Raw genomic sequence first — 20196 nt, forward strand, 5'->3', positions numbered from 1 at the left:
TGTTAAGAATATAAAGAAAAAACCATCTGATGTGCTCAGAGTGCATCATATACCAGCACAAGGGATATAAGTGCTTTTTAAAGAATGAATTGCATAAACCATAGGCAGTGCAGAACCAGGGTTTGGGAGGTGGTGGAGCCATACATGAGTAGGGGGATGGATATGCATTGGAGAATGGGTTTTAGAAGCCAAAGGAATTGCATAGGAGCACAGTGCAGGAGCCCAGAGGTCTGAGAGAAGACAGTAGGGATGGGGAGGGCCAGGGGACAGAGGAGATGTGATAGCAGAGTGGGAGGGTACAAAGGGTACAGGGGCTGTATGAGGAAGGATCAGTAGGAACAGAGAAGAATGGTCTGAAGCTGAGATGTTGGGATAGTTAGTAATGGAAGGGAGGGAAAAGGTATGAAGGGGCTTAGGGGAGCATGGGGAAGGGGTGAGGGGGGACAGGAGTGGAGGGTGGAAAAGGGGGCAGGTAGAGGGGAGGAGAAGAGCAGATGTGTGGGGAGCTGCTGAGCTGCTGCTATCTCTGCCCCCCAAATTGTCCACCTGTCCCCTAGATTGTTCCCCTGCCACCCCAATTGTGCTCTTTACCTTCCAGCAGCCCCTCTACCCCCAGATCACTGCTGTGCTGCCTTGAGCAGCTCGAGAGCTGGTGTGGGGGGCGATTCCCCCTCCCTGCCTGCTCCTGAGGTCCCTGCAGACCATGCTGCTCCTGCATGTCCAGATCCAGCCCCCGCTGGGGGGGCTAGCTGAAGGGGGACAAGGATCTGCCAGGTGGCTGCTGGGCCCAGTGGGAGCTGGATCTGGGTGCACAGGAGTATTGCAGGCTGCAAGGAGCCCAGGAACAGGCAGAGAAGGGGAACCCACTGCCACTGTCTTCATTGTTCTCAGGCTGGGCAGGGCAGCGATCAGGTGTGGGAGGGTGATTCAGGGGTGGAGGAGTGGGTTGGGGAAATGTAGGGGGATCCAGGGGTTGATTGGGAGCAGAGAGCACAGCTGAAACGCCACAGAAGGGCCCTTCCCCACCTCCTTCCCAGCCTATACTCTTGCTAGAGAGCTGACGGGCAGGATAGACTTGCAGTCCCTGCCATGCCCCTGCTCAACAGCCCTCTAACAGCAGGTGTGAGCAGTGCACATTGGAGAGGGTATTGGCACCAGACATGTGACTGGTCACTTACACTTGGTAAGCTTAACACATACTAACATTCTTAGAACCAGCACCTGCTAATTCTGACGTGTAATCTCACCCTGATCCTGCCACCGAGCATTTCTGGGAAGCAGTATTCCAGATTCTCCAAACTAATTCATCCCTACGCATTCCTGTATTTTCTTTTAATATTGAGTTTCTAAATCTTAGCCTGCCTAACCACAGTTGTGCCTCCGCATTGCTACGGGGAAGGCAAAAAACCAACGGAGAGTAGCCAGTTTGGCCCAGTTGGAAAAATCTTTTCTGATCCCAAAGAAAAGTTGGTGGACGAGGCCACAGGATCCTGGAAGCAAGCTCATTATGGACAGCTACAAAGCAGAGCCGGGGCAGGGATGGGAGGAGCTACAGGGCAGCTGAAAAGGCAAGAGGCTTGAGCAACATGGGAGAGGGTTTAAATTATTGGTGAACATATTTTTCATGGAGCTCTTGTTCATTTTCCTAAAACTGGTTTGGATTCTTTTCCCAGCCTGCTTTCACGCTAGTTTAATAGCTTCTTATATTGATAGCCAAGACTGCTTGTTCAGCAAGTCTTTTCCAGTGGGATTGTTGCTGCTACAAGCAGATTAGGCCAATAATTAAAAATCATTTAATACAGTTAATAGATTTATATATGTGACAAAAATGCCCCTTTCCACAAGACCCTTCAGGACAAAGCAGATGCACCATTTTAATTGTGTTTCAGCTGCAGAAAATATAAAACCGGAAAAAACTGTGTTTACTGTGGAACTGTGTTTAAAGTGGAAAAAACTCCTATCACAAAGGGACAGCAAATTAGTTTTTTAAACTTCTAAGCTAAGAGGTTATTGCAAAAATAATCAGTCCAGCAGAACAGCTTAGTTCCCACATGGATCCTGGAGGGAACTGGCTGTCCCTCTGCATCTCCTGGGAGTGCTAGTGTGAAAGGTCAGCGGGAGTGGTGGGGAGATGGATTGGATTTTTTGGGTCAGATGAGTTCCAGTCCAGTCCGGCCCCTGCCTGGCTGATGCCTGTGGTGCCAGTTGTGGCATTAGTCATCTCTTCGTTGCAAGCTTCCAACTTCAGTATTGGTCGAGGAAATAACAGGGCTGGGATCCCACTGGAAGTACATATCTGAAGGGAGGCAGCCAAAAAGTGGAGTTGCATTTGGTCATGGCAGGAAAACGAGGGAATCTGCCTGGTGTGGGCAGAGTCGGAGCTCTTTGGGGGAGCAGTGACGGGTGTCAGAGAGGTGGGGAGTTCTCTGTCTGCTCCATGGACTTGGGACATTTCCTGCAGGAGGGAGGGTAATAGGAAATGTCACAGGAGGGCTTATTCTGAGCTCATCAGAGCGATTCACAAGGATGAGCCTTCATTTCTGTAAGGTGTCCATAGCTACCCTCTGAGAGCTGTAGAGAAAATCAAAAAAAAATTGTCAAACTATTTTAAACACCAAGGCCCATCTGCCTTTAAGCATTTGCTAGGCTAAGGTAACAGGAAGAGCAGAGGGGAAATACCCAAAGCCAGGTAATTACAGAGGATGATGCTTGCAAGTATCTGGGGGCTGCCTGACTGGCTAAGGGCCAACCTGGCCATCTGCCCTCATCAGACCTAGTTACTGGGGGCAACGTCACAACTTGGGAAACAAAACAGTGCAGGAAAGGGCAGTCTTCCCCTCTGTTGCATTCCCTGCTCTTGTGCCACGGAGCAGATTGAGGAGCGGGGACTTGCTGTTGTGAAGCACTGTACAAAGGGGGACTGCATTGGTCCTGGGGAACTCCTTGTTTCCTGTCCCCAACTCCACACTGTGTATTTTCTTCTGCACCCTGGACAGCTGTTTGACCCTGTGGACTTTTCACATCATTTCCATTTTGGAACTTCACTGTAACGGAAGGACGTTGGGATATAAAATATCTCAAGATGACCAATCCATGGAATTTCTAAGGGGCCTGTCGCTGTAAGATCTAAGTGATACTTGGTAAAGGACCTTGACTTGTTCAAGTTCTTTTAAAGGAATGCACCTCTGAAGAGCTAGCATCATGTCCTTTGTTCACTTGTCTGCATGTGCCAGCAGTTCTTCAAGGAGAATGAGAAGAGTCCGTTTCTTACACATCAGTAAAGAGAAGCAGCTATGAAATGTGTTTGGAAAATTGAAGTAGCTAATTAGACAGTGAACCTGCTGCTAGGGAAGAGGTAGTGACTGCAACTTCTGAGACACAAGAAACTAACCAGGCACACTATATTTTACCTGTCGCTGATCTAGTGCGAAGATACTTACTATGAATACAGGAATAAGCTGATTATGTTGCATACTTGGCAGAAGTTTGGGATGGGCAGAGAAAGCAATTTTGAAGCACTTTCTTCAGTCCTAGTGCCTTGGGCCATGTGTAGACCAAACAAGAGGTGTGTGTGCATGACACTTTAAAGAGGGCTAAATGCTTTTGCACCGCTTTAATGGTGTTGGTGTTTGCACGCGTTGGTGGTGTATTGTGTATTAATTCCAGCCACTGTAGGAAATTCGGTGGCATAATGTGCCTTAAATGACTTGCGGCACAGCTGCTTCTACAGCCACGGAGCAAAGCACTGGGCTCCACGCAGCTCCATGGCTCTGCAGGCAGCCTGGCAGCAGGTCTGCCCAAGAAAAGCAGCGAGCCTGATCTCCTGTCCCCCAGCCCAGGAACTGCTCTGACTGCCGACGGTTCACTCTCGCCTCCCCACCAGAGAGGCAGGTAAGTCAGCGGGGGTGTACATGACGGGGTGGTGGTGGGGTGTTAATCAGCCCTAAACTGAAGTGGCGTTTTTTAAAACCCACCGCTTCAATTTAGGGCCTCCATTTCATCTATGCACGCCCTTGGATGTCATCTCATATGAAAAAAACTAACTCTTATTTATTTCTGCAAAGCCTGGCTATCCATCCTAGAAGGCAAGGAAGGCTCAGCCTAAGCATTCAATCTCCTGGAAGTTCAAAGTTATTTCTGAGTTCCAAGAGAGTTGCATGAAAACCAGGCAGCCTTTTATAAAACTGCTGGTGATCACTTAACTCACCAGCTCATATTGTGCTGGGCTTTGACTGGTGTGTGTCAGGTACTATTAATATTGCACTTCTGTTTCTTCAGTAACTGTATAATAGGTCATATAACCTACACCTGTGAGCCAAAATGGGTAAGAGATGGTGTTTGGGGAATTCCTTTCCCTGCTAACCGGCCAACATCATTGCTAGTCCCCAGTAGGAAGTTGGATGGGGAGGGCAGTTTAGTGTGTGCTCTTCCTGATTGCCTGTCTTGTATGCACACCAGCCCAGTCTCTGACTTCTTTACTTTCCATTCCATCCAGGAAGAGCACACACCAACTGCTGAAACTTCCTCAGCCTGATGAAGGGTTTTTGAACCAGGAAGCTTACTTAAAAATTGTTCTTCAACTATTTAAGTTGGTCTAATAAAAGATATCCGGTTCACCCAAAGGACCTTGTCTGCCTCTTGTCAAGTGGCATTTTACCTGTCCATGCTGAAACTATTGCTTATGAATGTATCAACTGCCAACCTCCCACCTGTCCTTAGGCAGAATCACTGAGAATGTGGGACGGCAGCATCTGAAATTCTGTACTATACTAGAGTTTTTCTAGGCCTGCTTTTAGCTGCCAATGCCATCTCTGTACTGATAGCCTGGCCACGGGGAGGTGTGACCTGATCCTGCTGGCAGTCTTCACCTGTTAGCAGTACTGCCACAGCAAAGCATGAGGCTGCAGCCTCACTATAAGGAGTTTTGAGAAAAAGGTGAAACCTTTGGCTTGCTCAGCTTACTGCTCCCCTGTGGTCCCAGATGATCTAGGCTTCCTCCAGAAGGCCCTCACTTTCGGCATCCCCTAAACTCTGTGCCATCTGTATGCCAGCAAAGCAGTTCTCAAAGTCAGGCACATCCAGAGGGAATGATGTTGCCTTTGACCTTCATCTGACTTGTGAAGGGTATTAGAAAGCAACCTGGTGGATCTAATTCCTCTCTGGTGGTGGAGGGAATAGAGGAAATTATGCTAGACCAGGGCCATCAAGGGCCACATGACAGGCAGCCCAGGGCAGATGAATATTAATTTTCTAAATTTTTTAGGGGCCACGTGGGCTGGATAGAACAGCCTGCTGGGCTCCATTTGGTCCCTGGGCCGCATTTTGCCCACCCCTGTGGGTGAGGAAAATGTTGCAAGGACATAGCAGAATCTGTGAGCGTCTCCCCTACTGAGGGTACCTATTCTCCAAAGGACAAATTGCTACATAGACACCAGCTTCTGTGAGATTTGTTGTACTGCCTGGATAATCTTCTAGTAAAAGCCATAGTCAACTTTATAACCTTTGGCAGGCCAGGAACCTTGGCCCTTTTCCTTCTTCAAATGACTCGTACGTTGGTCACCTCCAGCAGTGCAGTCCATCTGGGACTGAGGGGGGAGGTAACTGCAAGTGTAGATGATCTGTGATACAACTTGCCTTCGAAACGGGACAGAGCAGATAGCTTAGATTAGATTCAGCAGCCATCACTGCCTCAGTCAAGTTACTTAGCCAAGTTACAGATTCACACCAAGTTGTGATTCTTGTCCTTAAGCTGAGCCTTTCAGTTTTTTGAAAGTGCCCCCCACCTGACCTACCATGACAGCTGTGAAGGTGAGATGCACACCTTGGAGCTGACTGAGATGCTTTTGCTGTGGGGTAGCATGAATCATCGTGGTAACCCCAGTCAATTCTGTATTTTCCAGGCACTTCTCCAAGAATTTCCTTCTTTCCAAAGTGAATACTATTGAACCTGTGCCACCAAAATTGAGTGGGAGTCTTTTTTTTAAAGTTTCACAGTGTCCCTTTTAACATCTTGGTAAAACCTTGATCCTTTAAGCAGGATTTTTTTTTAAAAGTCAGGTTTTATCTGGAAAAGATTAAATTCCTTGAAGACAAAAAGAAAGTTCATCCAACTTTTTAAAAACACATTAGATCAGCTTGTGTCTTGTAGATTGATTTTTGATTTGTTTCACCTTGCATTTAATGCAAGCTGGTCAAACACTACTTAAAGGCTTATTAAACTGGAGTCTTGGCAGCATTGGCAGACAACTTTCAGTCAAGTGCCACTAACTACTTGAGAGAGAGCTACAGTGTTACATGAAACTGGCTCCATCTATCCAGCAGTCATTCTTTCTTAAAATAGAGGTCCAAGGTTTGGCCTCATTGCAGAGACTGATATCTTAATTTTGCACGTCATCTTATGGAAAATTTTGTTTTCTGTTGGATTTCTTAACCCCCCCCCCCTTTCTCTCTCTGTCTTGATGTTTAGGGCCCACTTGTGTGTTTGTGTAGAGTTTTAAGATTTAAATTGATTATTCTGCTATTCATTCTTTAAACACAGAAGCTTGCTATTATTTTAAAGACTTGGAAAGAGATCTCTAACTGCTCCATCCCCCAGGAAGGCAAGTGAGTTAATAAGTAATACCTGCTTTTGCCTAGAGAAGAACATTTGCCTTCTTGTAAAGAACTCTGAAAGCCGTGCTGTCTGTAAAACACATGAAAAGTTCCTTTTTTAAAAGGTGTTAAATCAGAAGGGAGAAATAATGGTAATGTGCTGTGTGTTTGGTATATCCGCTGTCCCTGCTTTCCCCAGAACAATATGCCTTGAAATTAAATCATTGTCCACACTGGCAAATGCAAATGACTTTTACTACAGGTGCACCAATAGAGATTTTTGGGGCTGGTACTGATGGCTGATTTTTTTTTAAGGAGGCATATTGGCTGATAGCAATCTGATTCCCAATACACAGCCTGGCAGTTTGAAGAGTAGTGTCCGGCTGGTAAGTCTGTTGTGGTGGAAGGCGAGGGGGAAGGGAAGGGAGGTGTGGGGGGTGCAGATCGACCTCCCCCCCCCCAAAATTCCTTCCCTTTCCCTTCTACTTCCCTCACAGCAGACTTACTAGCTGGACACAGCTCTCCAAGCTGCCGGGCTGTGCTCCTCGCCACCTATGTGCTGTGCTGCAGCTGCGCTCATGCATGGGGCATTCATCAGCCACATTATCAGCCACATTAGGGGGAAAAAAGCTAGTTTCCAATACGGTCAATTTTCTTTATATTGGTGCCGGTCCAATATTAGACCAATGTAGCGGCGCACCTCTAACTTTTACTATTGTAGTTTTTACCCATTAGGAAAACCATTCTCAAAGTTTGCTTCGAACATCCTTATCAGAACACAAGTAATGAACGGTGGTAAGAGAAATAGGATCAGTGCAAGAAGAACTGCCTCTCGGATCTCCTAACTTCCAACTTTGTGAATTAGTTGGAAAATGGCAAAAGCATCAGAGCACCTTGAGAGTCTTAAACATGATAGGAATTCAGCCCCCAGGATCCCTTGATGCCGTTTCCCAGGGAGCAGAACTTTTGACAGTGTACTCTGTTTGAAGGAAGCTCAATCTTTCATTTCCCTTATGGGCAAATAAAGCACAAGGAACAAATAATTTTTTCTAGATGAATTAATGCAGCAAATAGAAAATCAGAGACAGGCAACTATTGAGCTTTTAAACAACTCTGGCTTTTTTGGTTGTGATTTTCTCTGGCTCTGTAGTGAGATTTTTAGCAGGATGTAAATGGTGCATGGAAATCTCTGTTCAGTGCAGCTGCTTTCATGCTGTGGTGTTTGCTGATGTCTACAGAAATACACCAGAGAGATTTGATTCTTGGCCTGGAAACCTTGCTGGGGCCAAGCAGCTTCAACTCCCACTTGCATCTACTAGCAAACATATCTATGACCTGCATTTTTTCTGTCCCCTCTTACAACTTAAAGTGGCCTCATTTTAGGCAGTGCAGAACATTGGTAGGGGAGTAGCTGAAAATTATTTTCTTTCTTCATATGCCTTTATTGTCACCTCATTTTTTTGACACCTGGAAGCTATTTCCTGTTTAATGTTCAGCCCAACCTCCTGTTTTAAGGGCTGTCTGCTTAGAAGCCAGATTTCCTTCTGATTTCTATCCTCATTCTTCTACAGAGACACTGCAAATGAAAACTTCTAGGGATTCAGAGCTTTCAGAGACTGATAGTTGGTATAACTGAGTCAGCATGGTGACCAGTGGCATCCCTCAGCGCTCAGTACTCAGACCAGTACTCTTTAATATATTCATAAATGAACTGGATTCAAGTGTCAGAAGTGGACTGGCTAAGTTCATGGATGACACCAAATTATGGGGAAGTGTGATCACTCTAGAGGATAGGCTGGCAATTCAAGATGACCTGGACCAGGCTTGTAAGGTGGGCGGATCAAAACCTGATGACATTCAACACTGAGAAATGCAAGGTGCTCCACTGCAGGACAAAAACCCCACATCATACTTAACAGGCTCGGCAGTGCTACACTCACTAGCACCACGACTGAAAGAGACTTGGGGGTGATGACTGACCACAAGATGAACATGAGCCACCAATATGAAGCCGCAGCTGGCTAAGCAAACAATACTCTGGCTTGCATCTACCAATGCATCTCAAGCAAGACCCAAGAAGTCATCCTCCCACTGTACTCGACCTTGGTGAGGCTGCAACTGGAATACTGCATCCAATTTTGGGCTCCACACTTTAAAAAGGATGTGGAGAAGCTTGAACCATACCCAATGCAAGCACCTACTCTGGATACCTTTTTAAGAACTACTTAAATGCCTATCTTGCTGGGGTCATCTGCCCCCAGCTGAGTTCCTGCCCCTTGGGCATGGGGCTGGACCTGATGATCTCACAAGGTCCCTTCAAGCCCTAATGTGTATGAAATCTATAACTAGAACTTCAACACTGCGAATATCATAGGCACCATTTGTTCTGCTTCATCGTGAATGTCATCTTATTTTATTTTTTTTTAATCCCGTTCATCTCAAAGTCAGTGATTCCATGTCGTTGACATGGTGAAGGAGGGGGGATCACAAGCTTTGTCCACGCACAGGAAAGGAAGCAAAACGAGCAGTTTCTGTGAGCTCCATTTTGTCAGGGAGACTGAGCAACAGTGGAGATGTACTGGGACATTGTGCAGAAATCTCCAAAGGTCTTGTGACCTGCACAGGTTTGGACATTAGCATGCCCACCTACTTTGGGGGAGCACTGGCCAAACTCTAGCCTCTCCATGGAAATGGCAGAGAGCAGTTGTATGGGATCAAGAGAGAAATTATGAAGGAGCCCCACATTTTAAAAGTCTGTCTCAATTTCTGCCAATAAAATTTCACTGTAGAGTTCTCAGTAAAGAAATAAATTGTTAATTTTGTCAGATTAGCAAACTGAATGCAGTTCTGTTTTTCAGGTCACATGAATCAACCGAATGACACAGACCAACGGATTAAGGCTACCACACAAAATGGCACCGTACATCTTAAAAGCCAAAGCTGGTTCCAGTCCATCAAGTTGCAAGTTCCTTGAAGAACAGGGCAAAGGTATTTAAGACAAGGAACTGTAAAGACTGTAACATTATGTCAGTACTACTCTTGCACTGTATTTAGTGTAAAACGTACATAAAATATGAGGCCTTTTTTGCCCAACATTTTCTTTTATTAAACGGCTGTTGCTGTTTAGCTGCTGTATGAAACAGGCTTACTCTTAGTCCTGTATGTTTAGAAAGGCAGTAATGTTCAAATGGAAATTGTAAAGCCACTGCTGCAAACTTTTTAAATACCTATTAAAAATGCAAAGAACTGTGATTCGAACTTTGTGGTGTTGGCCTGTTCACCACAGTGTTTCAAAAATGTAAATAAAATACTGTCTCCTTACATGAAAGGCTTGTTTTATATACAATACTGAGATTTTCCTTTTGTTGAGTTGTTTGCATCATGTATAGGAAAAAAACCACTTTCAGAGCTGCAGTTCACATTTGGTTGCGGATAGGCATCTTAGCTCTAAGAGATGCACGACTTGTCATAGTATGGTAGGTATTAGGGCAGGGGTGGGCAAAATATAGCCCGCCAACTGGATCTGGCCTACCAGGCACTTTCATCCACCCCACAGAGCTCCCCAATGAATTGTGCCTGGCCACCCCTTCTGCCCAGAAAGGTGGGAAGGAGGTGCCTCCACCCGCCCCCCAACATATCCTATTATGCCTCTCTCCCACCCTTGTGGGCAGAAGGGCCAGCCCTGCTAGCACGGACAGGGCTGCTGCTGCAGGCTTCCCTGGCGTCCGGCTCCCTCTGGGCAGCAGGTCGGGAAGAAGGGGGTGGGGGCAGGGCTGCAGCTGAGCTGGGGCATGGGGCTGGGGCTGGCTGCAGCACAGAGCCCATGCCTGGAGGGGGTGGGCAGCAGAATGGAGCACGGGTGGGCAGGGTGTGTGTGTGAGGGGGGAGGAGGATGGGAAACCTTCTACACTCCCCCAACCCCCCTCCCCCCCACGGCACAGCCCTGGCAGGCAGCGGGGTCAGCAGCAGCAGGGGGCTGTCTGCTTGGCGCTGGTGCCTGGCTTCTGGCTCCAGCCAGTGCTGCCAGGAGTGCAACCCCTGCTTGGTCACTTGTTTCCCCAGCACTGCCCGCAGGGCTTCCCTCCTGTGCCCCATGAGTGCAGGGAGTGCCAGGGGAACAAATGGCCTGGCAGGGGCTGGACTTCTCGCTGCAACATGCAGCGCTGGCCAGAGCCATGCACCAGTGCCCCCACCTGCTGCTGTGCCGTGGGGGGGGGGGGGGGGGGAGTCCTCACACCCCACAAACTACACACACCGACACCCACCCCCCAGTGCTGCTTGCATTGACTGCAGGAGAGGACAGTGTGTTCCAGAGCCACACACCCACACCCCACAAATGCCACACAACCCCCCAACATGGCCTATGCCCCCTCTCAGCCGCACCTCTTCACAAACCCCCTCACACCCCACCATACCCACCTCCCCCACCATATACACACACATGCAAACACACACCCCAAACCACCCCCACACCATAAAAGACTGAGAATTTATTTTTGAATTATTATGCGATCGCCTCTACATACAGCACACAAACACAAATCATGACAAAAATATTTTTTGTAATCAAATTAAAATGTGTTATAGTAGGTTTTGACTTTCTAGTGTATGATTTGTTTTTTTCTGGTCCACAAAGGAGTATTTCCAGGGGCCAAGGGGAGGAACTTCTGATGGCCTTGGTCAGGAGTTAGGGGTGGGACTTCCATTCCCAAGACTGTTCAGGGGGCGGGGCACCTGTCAAGGGGCGGGGCTACGCATGCGGCCCTTGACAGCTCACCAAACCTCATTAAGCGGTCCTCTGCCTGAAATAACTGCCTGCCCCTGTGTGGGGGTATAGACGCATCAAAAATTTCCTGAACATAAAAAGCTTTGCTGTGTCAGTTGCTCTGTGGTAACTGCCCGTGTGCGTGGTCTTTCTCTATGGGCGGGTAAAACTGAATTTACCCGTCTTTCACTGCCACGGTTTAGCTTCCCCACCTACTAAATAAGAGCCAACACCTGTGCAGTTATTGCAGAGCAGCTGATGTGTGGCAAAGCCCTATCCCTTTTGTCCTGTGGATTCACACCAGACATCTTCGAGGTTTTAAACCTTACTTGATGTTATAATGATACTCTGTTACCACTGGTACTTTAGTGAATAGAGCCCCTTCTTTATTTAACATTAGGTATCTTATGGCTAGTTCTCTCCATCTCTTCTTCTTTTGCCTTAGGGGTTGAAATTCTTTCATCTTCCAGGATGCTCCCAGCACCAAATTAACAGGCAACTCCAAGTTACAGCTGCATTTAAGCAAAGTGTCAGCTGAGAGTGGAGGATAAAAAATGCATGCTAACTCAGAAGAGTATTTAAGTGTGGGCTATGAACTTATGAGACTTATTTCCTTAAGGACGGGGAATTCTGGACCTGACTTGTGTGTGTTCATGTTGCTGCTCTCCATGCATAGCGCACAGCTGTCACTGATGGCATCCAGTGAACAGCAAATATTGATGACTCCCATCTCTTCCTTGTCTTGTCCTGGCTCTCCTTTGCTCTAAGCTCAGTGTCCTTTCTCTCTACAGACATGACTGTGTTCTTAGCAAAAAATGTGTCCGAGGTATCATTAGCATTAACAAGCATGACTCCCTGTGCCATTTTGACCATATACCATTTCTCAGTTTCCTTCTAATTAGCATGGTGGTATGTTGGCAATTTCTGAATGACTTGTTTAGGGAAATCCTGCAAATAATACTCCTCCTTTGGAAAAATCTTTTCAGGGGTGAATTGACTTGTACACTGGAAGGCATTAGTCATACCCGAAGTACTGATTCAGTCTGTCTGAAGTCTTGTACTTGGTTATAATGAGACAAGATATGGAATAAAAAAACCCACTTGCATGTAAATATTTGAGTGAAAAGGCCTCATTACTTGTCAGGGTACTAATCACCCCCCAGTACTGCACTGTCTGTTTTTTTGTTGTTGATTACAAGAAATATAGTGACTGTGCCTAGCAGGAGGCAATGATGATTCTCTTTGACTCCATCCATGTACTTGGGGGGGGGCTGTAAGATCTGCTCTTTCCTATGAGGAGCAGGAATGAAGCAGCAGCAGAGTAACCTGTTGTCAGAGGGGCTGGCACAGGCATGTGAGAGAGACTTGGAAGACTCTCCATGCTCTCCTGGGTGCTTGGGCACTCCCTTACTTAAGTGACTTGCACAATTGCAAGCAAAAGAATTTGAAAAGAATATTTTGAAATCAATATAAAAAGCACTAGTGGTCTGGCTGATTAAAAGGGCAGCCTCCTAAAACTGGACTTTCAGAAACCAGTTTAAAATGCATCTCATCTGGCCTTTTGACAAGGAACCATTCCCTACAGCATAAGCTTCCCAGGCACTGCTGCTTGAGAACCAAAGTCTGTTTTCATTTTCAGTTTTGCAGAAGCAGAACAAGTAACAAACCCCCAAACAGCAGGAAGTAAATGAGTTCTTTCCTGCCTTGCCCATCGAGAAGGAGAGCAGTTCAGGGAAGCTGTCTCTGGCTTTGTGCGTGTTCCAGTGGGTCTGATTTTGCTTGTGGTCTCTACTTCGAAAAGCCTCTCTGTCTGCATGCTATAAGGTGGTGTTAGTCACAGAGCTATAAATACTTGTGGTAGTACATTTTAAAAATTTTGTGACCTAATGGTGATTATGGGGGAAGCAAGGAAAAGAAGAGTTCCCAGCTCCAGCTTTGTTTGTAATTGGCCTGTTTGTTGGCCCAGAGGTACTTTTTATATACTGCTGCGCTACCCTCAGTTATATTTGTTCAGTGGTCCATATACAGTAGATAAGAGAGAGGACAAATTTAAATCAACTGGTCCAGATGATCTCCACCCCAAAGTACTGAGGGAATTAGCAGAGGTCATTGTGGGACCCCTGACACAGCTTTACGAGCACTCGTGGTGCTCTGGTGTGGTGCCAGAGGACTGGAAGAGGGCCAGCATGGTTCCCATCTTCAAAAAAGGGAGGAAGGAGGATCCAGGAAACTGTAGGCCAGTTAGTCTTACCTCAATCATGGGGAAGCTTTTTGAGAGAATTATCCTGGCACATGTCCACGAGGGGCCAGCAGGGGAGCTTATGCTTAGGGGCAACCATTCATTAGAAGCAGGTCCTATCAGACCAACCTGGTGGCCTTCTAGGACCAGGTCACAAAATCATTAGATGCAGGGGTAGCAGTGGACGTAGTCTTTCTAGACTTTAGGAAGGCTTTCGACACTGTCTCACCCCGTTCTCATTAAAAAACTAGGAGACTGTGGCGTTGACACCTAACCTACACACTCAAATGGGTCACTAACTGGCTGGAGGGCCACGCCCAGAGAGTGGTGGTGGACGGGTCATTTTTGACCTGGAGGGATGAGGGCAGTGGGGTTCCCTAGGGCTCGGTCCTTGGGCCTGCACTGTTCAACATCTTCATCAGTGACTTGGATGAGGGGATAAAAAGCACCTTCAAATTTGCAGATGACACTAAGATGTGGGGGGATGTGGGCACGCTAGATGGGAGAAATAGGCTACAGTTGGACTAAGACAGGTTACAAGGGTGGGCGGACGTGAATAGGATGGGTTTCAACACTGACAAATGCAAGGTGCTGCACCTGGGGAGGAAGAACCAGCACCATACCTACAGGCTGGGGAACTCCTTTCTTGTTACTGCAGATGCAGAAAAGGATCGTGGAGTCGTCATTGATTCCAAGATGAACATGGGCCAACAGTGTGGGGAAGCAGTCAGGAAGGCCTACTGTACCTTGTCATGCATCCACAGATGCATCTCAGGCAGGTCCAGGGAGGTGATCCTCCCCCTCTATGCGGCATTGGTCAGGCCGCAGCTGGAGTACTGCGTCCAGTTCTGGGCACCGCACTTCAAGAGGGATGTGGACAACATGGAGAGGGTCCAGAGGAGGGCCACTTGCATGATTGGGGGCAGCAGGGCAGGCCCTATGAGGAGAGGCTACGGGACCTGAACCTGTTCAGCCTCCACAAGAGAAGGCTGAGGGGGGATCTAGTGGCCTGTTACAAACTAGTCAGAGGGGATCAGCAGGCACTGGGGAAGTCCCTGTTCCCCTGAGCACTACCAGGAGTGACCAGGAATAACGGTCACAAGCTGGCAGAGGGTAGGTTTAGGTTAGATATCAGGAGGCGCTACTTCACGGTCAGGGCGGCTAGGGTCTGGAACCAACTTCCAAGAGAAGTGGTGCAGACTTCTACCCTGGGGGTCTTTAAGAGGAGGCTAGATGTACACCTTGCTGGAGTTGTTTGACCCCAGTACTCTTTCCTGCCGTGGCAGGGGGTCGGACGTGATGATCTGCTCAGGTCCCTCTGATCCTACCAACTATGAAACCTTAGTTCAGTCAGATTAAAAACCACAACAGTCACTGCATGCCCCCACTGATATATATTTGTGCTTTTTTATTGTTGTGAAGGACTTTGATTATTTTTTATATTTGTCATTTCAAGTTAAATAAAGCTCATTACAAGAAGTTTGAATTTCCTGATATTATTTTTTTTAAAGGTTTGTGTTCCTGAATTTTTCTCAGAAGTGTTCTGCATTGACACTTGAAAATAAAGACCAAAGCCAAAACAGCTATTTCTGAGTCTCGTGCTATTGGTCTTCGTCTTGCTTTGAAAGAAAAAAAAATCAGTTGTGACACTGGGAATTTACTGGATGTCGTGGCTGCACAATCCTTACTAAGCAACGGGAAGAGTTTGTTGCTCCAGCTGAGAGCAGCAAGTTCATTTAAACTTTCTTCTTCTCCCTCTTTGAAAAGGCGATCATTGAAGACCATGGATTTGGTTCTGAGGTTGTCCAGAGTCATTCTCTCCCTCCTCTCCCCGGACCACTGCTCTTTGTTCTCATAAGGGTGGCTGTTTATTGGAAGACACAAAATAACTGTGACACCTTTTGTCCTGAGCAGTTAGTTCCCAAAGTTAGCAGCTTTGCGAGTTGCTTATACTAGTAATTGATGGGAGAATCAAGTACTACTTTGTTGTGATCCTTTTAATTACAATATATGCTCACAAGTCCTGTTTCTCTGAACACAGTAGGATCAAACAGAGCTTCACACAAAATACTGTCTTTGCACTCTCTTGGAGCCATGCTACGAGCACTTCTTTTGCTCTGTCCTCTTTCAGACCACTTTTCTCTTAGCTTTCTAATACTTGTTTTTTTCTGAAGGTGGACACAGAGCTACAACTCTTCTAATTCTGTCCATTTCTGGCTCCACTGTAAGTTGTCTGTGCTGGCTGAGCAATAACATGTCTTGCATTTGTGCAGGGGTTGGAAGAGATGATCCTGAGGTACATTCCAACTCTGTGATTCTGTTATGTATCACACAGACAGTTAACATTACTGGGAGAGAGATTTTCATCTTGTGAGCCTGAGCTTTAATTGCTGCAGTGGGTGTGCATGTGGCTATCTGATGGCACAAAGAGTATATCTGGTCACAAAACACTGTCCTTGATGAGAGCTAATCCTGGAAGGTGCTGAGGTCTGTGCAAATTCAAGATGTTTGTCCCTTCATTGGGGCTGGCTGAGGCCCCATTTAGCATCACAGTGACGCCAGACCCATTTACATTCCAGAGCAGTATCCAGTGCTGTCTTCATGCATGCTCCTCGCTACTGAAAAATGAAGGCAGCTTGAATCATCATCTGAAATTTAACCTGACGTGAAAGTTAATAATTCTGTTTCTCTGCAGTAATTGTAAATGAAGTAGCGCTGTCAAACAATTAAAAAAAAATTAATTGCAACAAATCGTGAGATAAAAAACCCATTTGTGATTAATCACAATATTAATTGCATAGTTAAACAATAATAGAATCCCAATTTGTTATAAACATTTTTGGATGTTTTTCTATATTGTCAAATAAATTGATTTCAATGACAATACAGAATACAAACTGTACAGTCCTCACTTTATATTATTATTTTTATTAGAAATAATTGCGCTGTAAAAATGGTAAACAAAAGAAATAGTATTTTTCAATGAACCTTGCTGCATTTCAGCCAGTCACTTAGACAAATAAGGTGGTTTCTGTTCTCGGGAGATAATGCTGCATGTTTCTTATTTACAATGTCACCTGAAAGCGAAAACAGTCATTTGAACGGCACTGTTGTAGCCCACGTTGCAAGGTACGTATGTGCTAGATGTGCTAAACTTTCGTAAGCCCCTTCATGCTTCAAGCACCATTGCAGAGGACATGCCTCCATGGTGATGATGGGCTCTGCTTTATAATGATCCAAGGCAGTGCGGACCAAGACACCTTCATTTTCATCATCCAAGTCAAATGCCACCAACAGAAGGCCAATTTTCTTTTGTGGTGGTTCAGTTTCTGTAGTTTCCACATCGGAGTGCCGCTCTTTTAAGACTTCTGCCAGCACGCTCCACACCTCGTCCCTCTCAGATTTTGGAAGGCACTTCAGATTCTTAAACCTTGGGTTAAGCGCTATAGCTATTTTTAGAAATCTCATATTGCTACTTTGTAGTTTGTTAAATCTGCAGTGAAAGTGTTCTTAAATTGAGCAACATATGCTGGGTCGTCACCCGAGACAGCCATAAGATGAAATACATAGTAGAGTGCAGGTAAAATCGTGGAGAAGGAGACGTACAGTTCTCGAAGGAGTTCAGTCATAAACCTGCAGGACTTAAGTACTGTTTCTAGCTTTTGCAGTTTTCCAAAATCACTACTTGGGAGCACTGATAGATTGTGCTTTTGAAGAGCTAACATGGCTGTGATAGCGGCTTTATTTCTTAGCAGGCGCCGAACCGTACCCAATGTGGAATTCTGTCTGGTAGAAATACCTTGTACAAGAGGTTCTTGTTTCTGTCCATTTGCAGCTTGTTGTGGTTTTAGCTCTGTACTGTTAACCTGGGCTGTGTTTGAAATGGTCCACAATTTTTCTACATTTTGCTAGCACATTTTCAAAACCCCCAGCACTGAGCAGGACTGTGATGGATCACTGCAGACTGTGAGTGATGCTCATCATGTGTTCAAAAGGCAAGTGACTGGCTGCTGCTGTCAGATTACATGCACTGTTAGTGCTAATTGCTGTTACCTTTTCTTGAATATTCTGTTCTGTTGGAACGTCCAAGAAACTCTCTGCACGTTTCAGCATAATGTCTCTCTGTTGAAGCAAATGACTGCAGTGTCCATGCAGCATCAGTCAGGTGTATCATGACTCTAAGATAGCTGTGATTGCTCAAGGATGTCCAGTGATCACCAGTCAAAGCAACATCTTGTGCATTTTTCAACAGCTCCAAATTAGTAGCCTCCTTGTTGTGATATAGGTCATGTATTTGTGATGCAATGGTTCCTTGGAAGGGCAAGGTTTGACTGATTAAAAGATGCAATTTGAATAACCTCTGTCAGCCCTCTGTCATTTACAATGTTGAGTGGTGTGCAGTCCATAGCTGTTCATTTTGCAGTAGCATTGGTTAAGCTGTTGTACTTCATTTTATCCATGAGCTTGCAGCAATTCTGAAACTCAGTAAGTGTACTGTGTCTCAGCTCACCAGATTCATTTGCTGTCATTGGGTTATCTGTAGCAAGAGGAATGGCACCAAAAGCATGTTTAGCACATAGGTAGTACTGCAGACTTGAGGTGCTTTGATTATATTGCAGCTCAGCCTTGCAACAGCTACAGATAAGTCTTTTTATCCACAGAACCATCCGCAAGTTTTTTTATAAATAATCTTCCCATTCAAAACGCCCACAGCTTGCTTTGTTCCATTATATCTTTCTGCTATTTATTTACTCACTACCAGAAGAACAGAGCAGAACTGTGCTAATTTCTGCCTAGTGATTAAATACAGTATGTGAAAAGGGTCAAAACCAGGGTTAGCATTTTTTCAATTACAAAAAAGAGGACACATGTTGGGGGCACACCTCATTCCCAACCCTCACCCCTTGGCACTGCTGGTGCCCTGCACTCCTGACCCCTACAGCCCCCTACTCCCCCCAACAGCATCACCTGGGGCTGCCTAGCCCCTGCAAGCATGGGGCACCAGCTCCATGCCGGAGCTCCCCACCACCTTCAAAAGGCACCTCACCCTGCCCTAACACAGACCCAGTGCCCTGAGAGCTTCCTCTAGGGGCAGCAGGCACCTGCCCCCCTCCCCTCCCTGCCCCACCCTAAACAGTCCCCAAGACCTGGCTGTCCAACCCCTGCCCCCCCATACACTTACCTGCATTGAGCTGCTAAGTCTGCTTCTAGGACCCTGCCTGGCTGCTTGCTGGCCGGGGGGTGGGGGGGGGGCAGTTTTCCCCCAATACACAGGACCCAGCAGTAGCAATTAATGCATGTTAAAAAAATGAATTAAAAAAACTAATGCATTAATTATGCTTGTTAATGGTGATTAGTTGACAGCCCTAAAATGTAGGCCTCAATTATCCTGCTACAAAGACTTGACTTGCACTAACCCTTACCAGTTCAACTAGAAAGAACTCCTTTTATTAAATGACTATTCCCTTAAAAAAAAAAAAAAAAAAAAGTATGGTTAAAATATAAAAGATATTATGCAGCTTCTTCATTTTCATTCGGAATCCACAATTTTGCTTTTTCAGTTCCTGTTGTGTGTTTTTTCTGGGGCTTGACCACAGTACTAGGCTGATTATACCCAAACCATGAAGGAGGTTCAGCATTGCTGTATTCTTGCTTCTCTATCTTGGCTGAGTATTTTAGAACAGCTTGTCTGAAACAAAACATTAAAAATAACCACATTGCATAAACAGTTTCTACCCAATCTTGTAACAGTGTAAAACCCTCAAGGTCAGATCTTCAATTGTTATAAACCCACTAATATAAAACCTTATTTTATATGTAGCATCTTTTGAAAAGCAACAATTGTTACAATAATTGCCTTAATCCAGAACATAATCTCAAATCAAAGAAACTATTGCCTTCAGCATTAAACATAAAATGCAGTGGCCCAGTCACTCAGTTGGGCATGCCTAGATGAGTTAAGTGTGAGTGTGAGGTCCCAAATTGAAAGCCACAGAAAGACTGAGGAAGGATGCAAACATCTAACTGCCATGTTAGGTGCCTTCATCCAAAACTGAGCTCCTCAAAACCACTGCTCAGCTGCCATCTCACCCTGGAAGTACTACATGTAGTCTAGATGCATGTGGATTGGGCACATCAGAAAAGAGACAGAGGAATTAGATCTAGTGTGTTTATCCCAATAGGGTTTGTATATGTGATAGATTTTAGTGCCAAAGAGCCCAGCAGGCTGGAGGCACTTCTGCCCAAAAGCAGACCTTCAGGCTCCTGGAGACCTAACACTAAAGGGTACAGACACACATTCCACTTTACAGATCAATTTAACCTATTCTTCACCTGCTGAGGTGAGGTTTTGGATCACGATTTCAGACTTACATACCTAAGTCCTGCTTTATGCACGTTAAGTCTTTTCTTGGATCTAGTTCATGGGCCCCCTAGTTCTTAGCTCCTAGTGGGGAGGAAAGATTGCTTGCATTGCTCTTGATAGCATCTCAAGCTGATGTTCAGGGTGGCAAGGACAGTTCCAGGCACAGCTCTCTCCTAGCTGCCCCTGGCCACTGTGAATGTTCCCAGGACAAAGGAAGTCTCAAGAGGAGGCCCTGAA

The 20196-nt window shown here is 45.9% G+C and overlaps 2 protein-coding genes and 1 pseudogene across 8 annotated transcripts in view; 1 reads left to right on the forward strand and 2 right to left on the reverse strand.

Annotated features, from left to right (window-relative positions):
• The window catches only part of FAM185A (family with sequence similarity 185 member A), a 71744-nt gene extending 56663 nt beyond the window's left edge, over positions 1–15081 (forward strand). For 2 of the 5 annotated variants that reach the window (XR_016441724.1, XR_016441725.1), the window contains 3 exons: positions 1358–1568; positions 9450–9579; positions 11802–15081. Coding sequence is in view for 3 of the 5 variants with exons in the window: in XM_090041950.1 (XP_089898076.1) it covers positions 1358–1568; positions 9450–9471 (233 nt within the window). In the remaining 2 variants the exon portion in view is untranslated. Of the gene's footprint in view, positions 1–1357; positions 1569–9449; positions 9913–11801 lie in introns of those variants that run through there. The other 3 variants (XM_090041952.1, XM_090041950.1, XM_090041951.1) reach the window with 3 other exon arrangements.
• On the reverse strand, positions 14984–18783 carry LOC149865542 (E3 SUMO-protein ligase ZBED1-like; annotated as a pseudogene).
• The window catches only part of FBXL13 (F-box and leucine rich repeat protein 13), a 195991-nt gene continuing 194535 nt past the window's right edge, over positions 18741–20196 (reverse strand). For all 3 annotated transcript variants that reach the window (XM_090041955.1, XM_090041954.1, XM_090041956.1), the window contains one exon: positions 18741–19284. In XM_090041955.1, the coding sequence (XP_089898081.1) occupies positions 19107–19284 (178 nt within the window). In that variant the 3' untranslated portion in view covers positions 18741–19106. The remainder of the gene's footprint in view (positions 19285–20196) is intronic.

Source organism: Crocodylus siamensis, chromosome 4 (assembly GCF_052110815.1).
Source record: "Crocodylus siamensis isolate JL-2025a chromosome 4, ASM5211081v1, whole genome shotgun sequence".
Classification (NCBI taxonomy): Eukaryota; Metazoa; Chordata; order Crocodylia; family Crocodylidae; genus Crocodylus; species Crocodylus siamensis.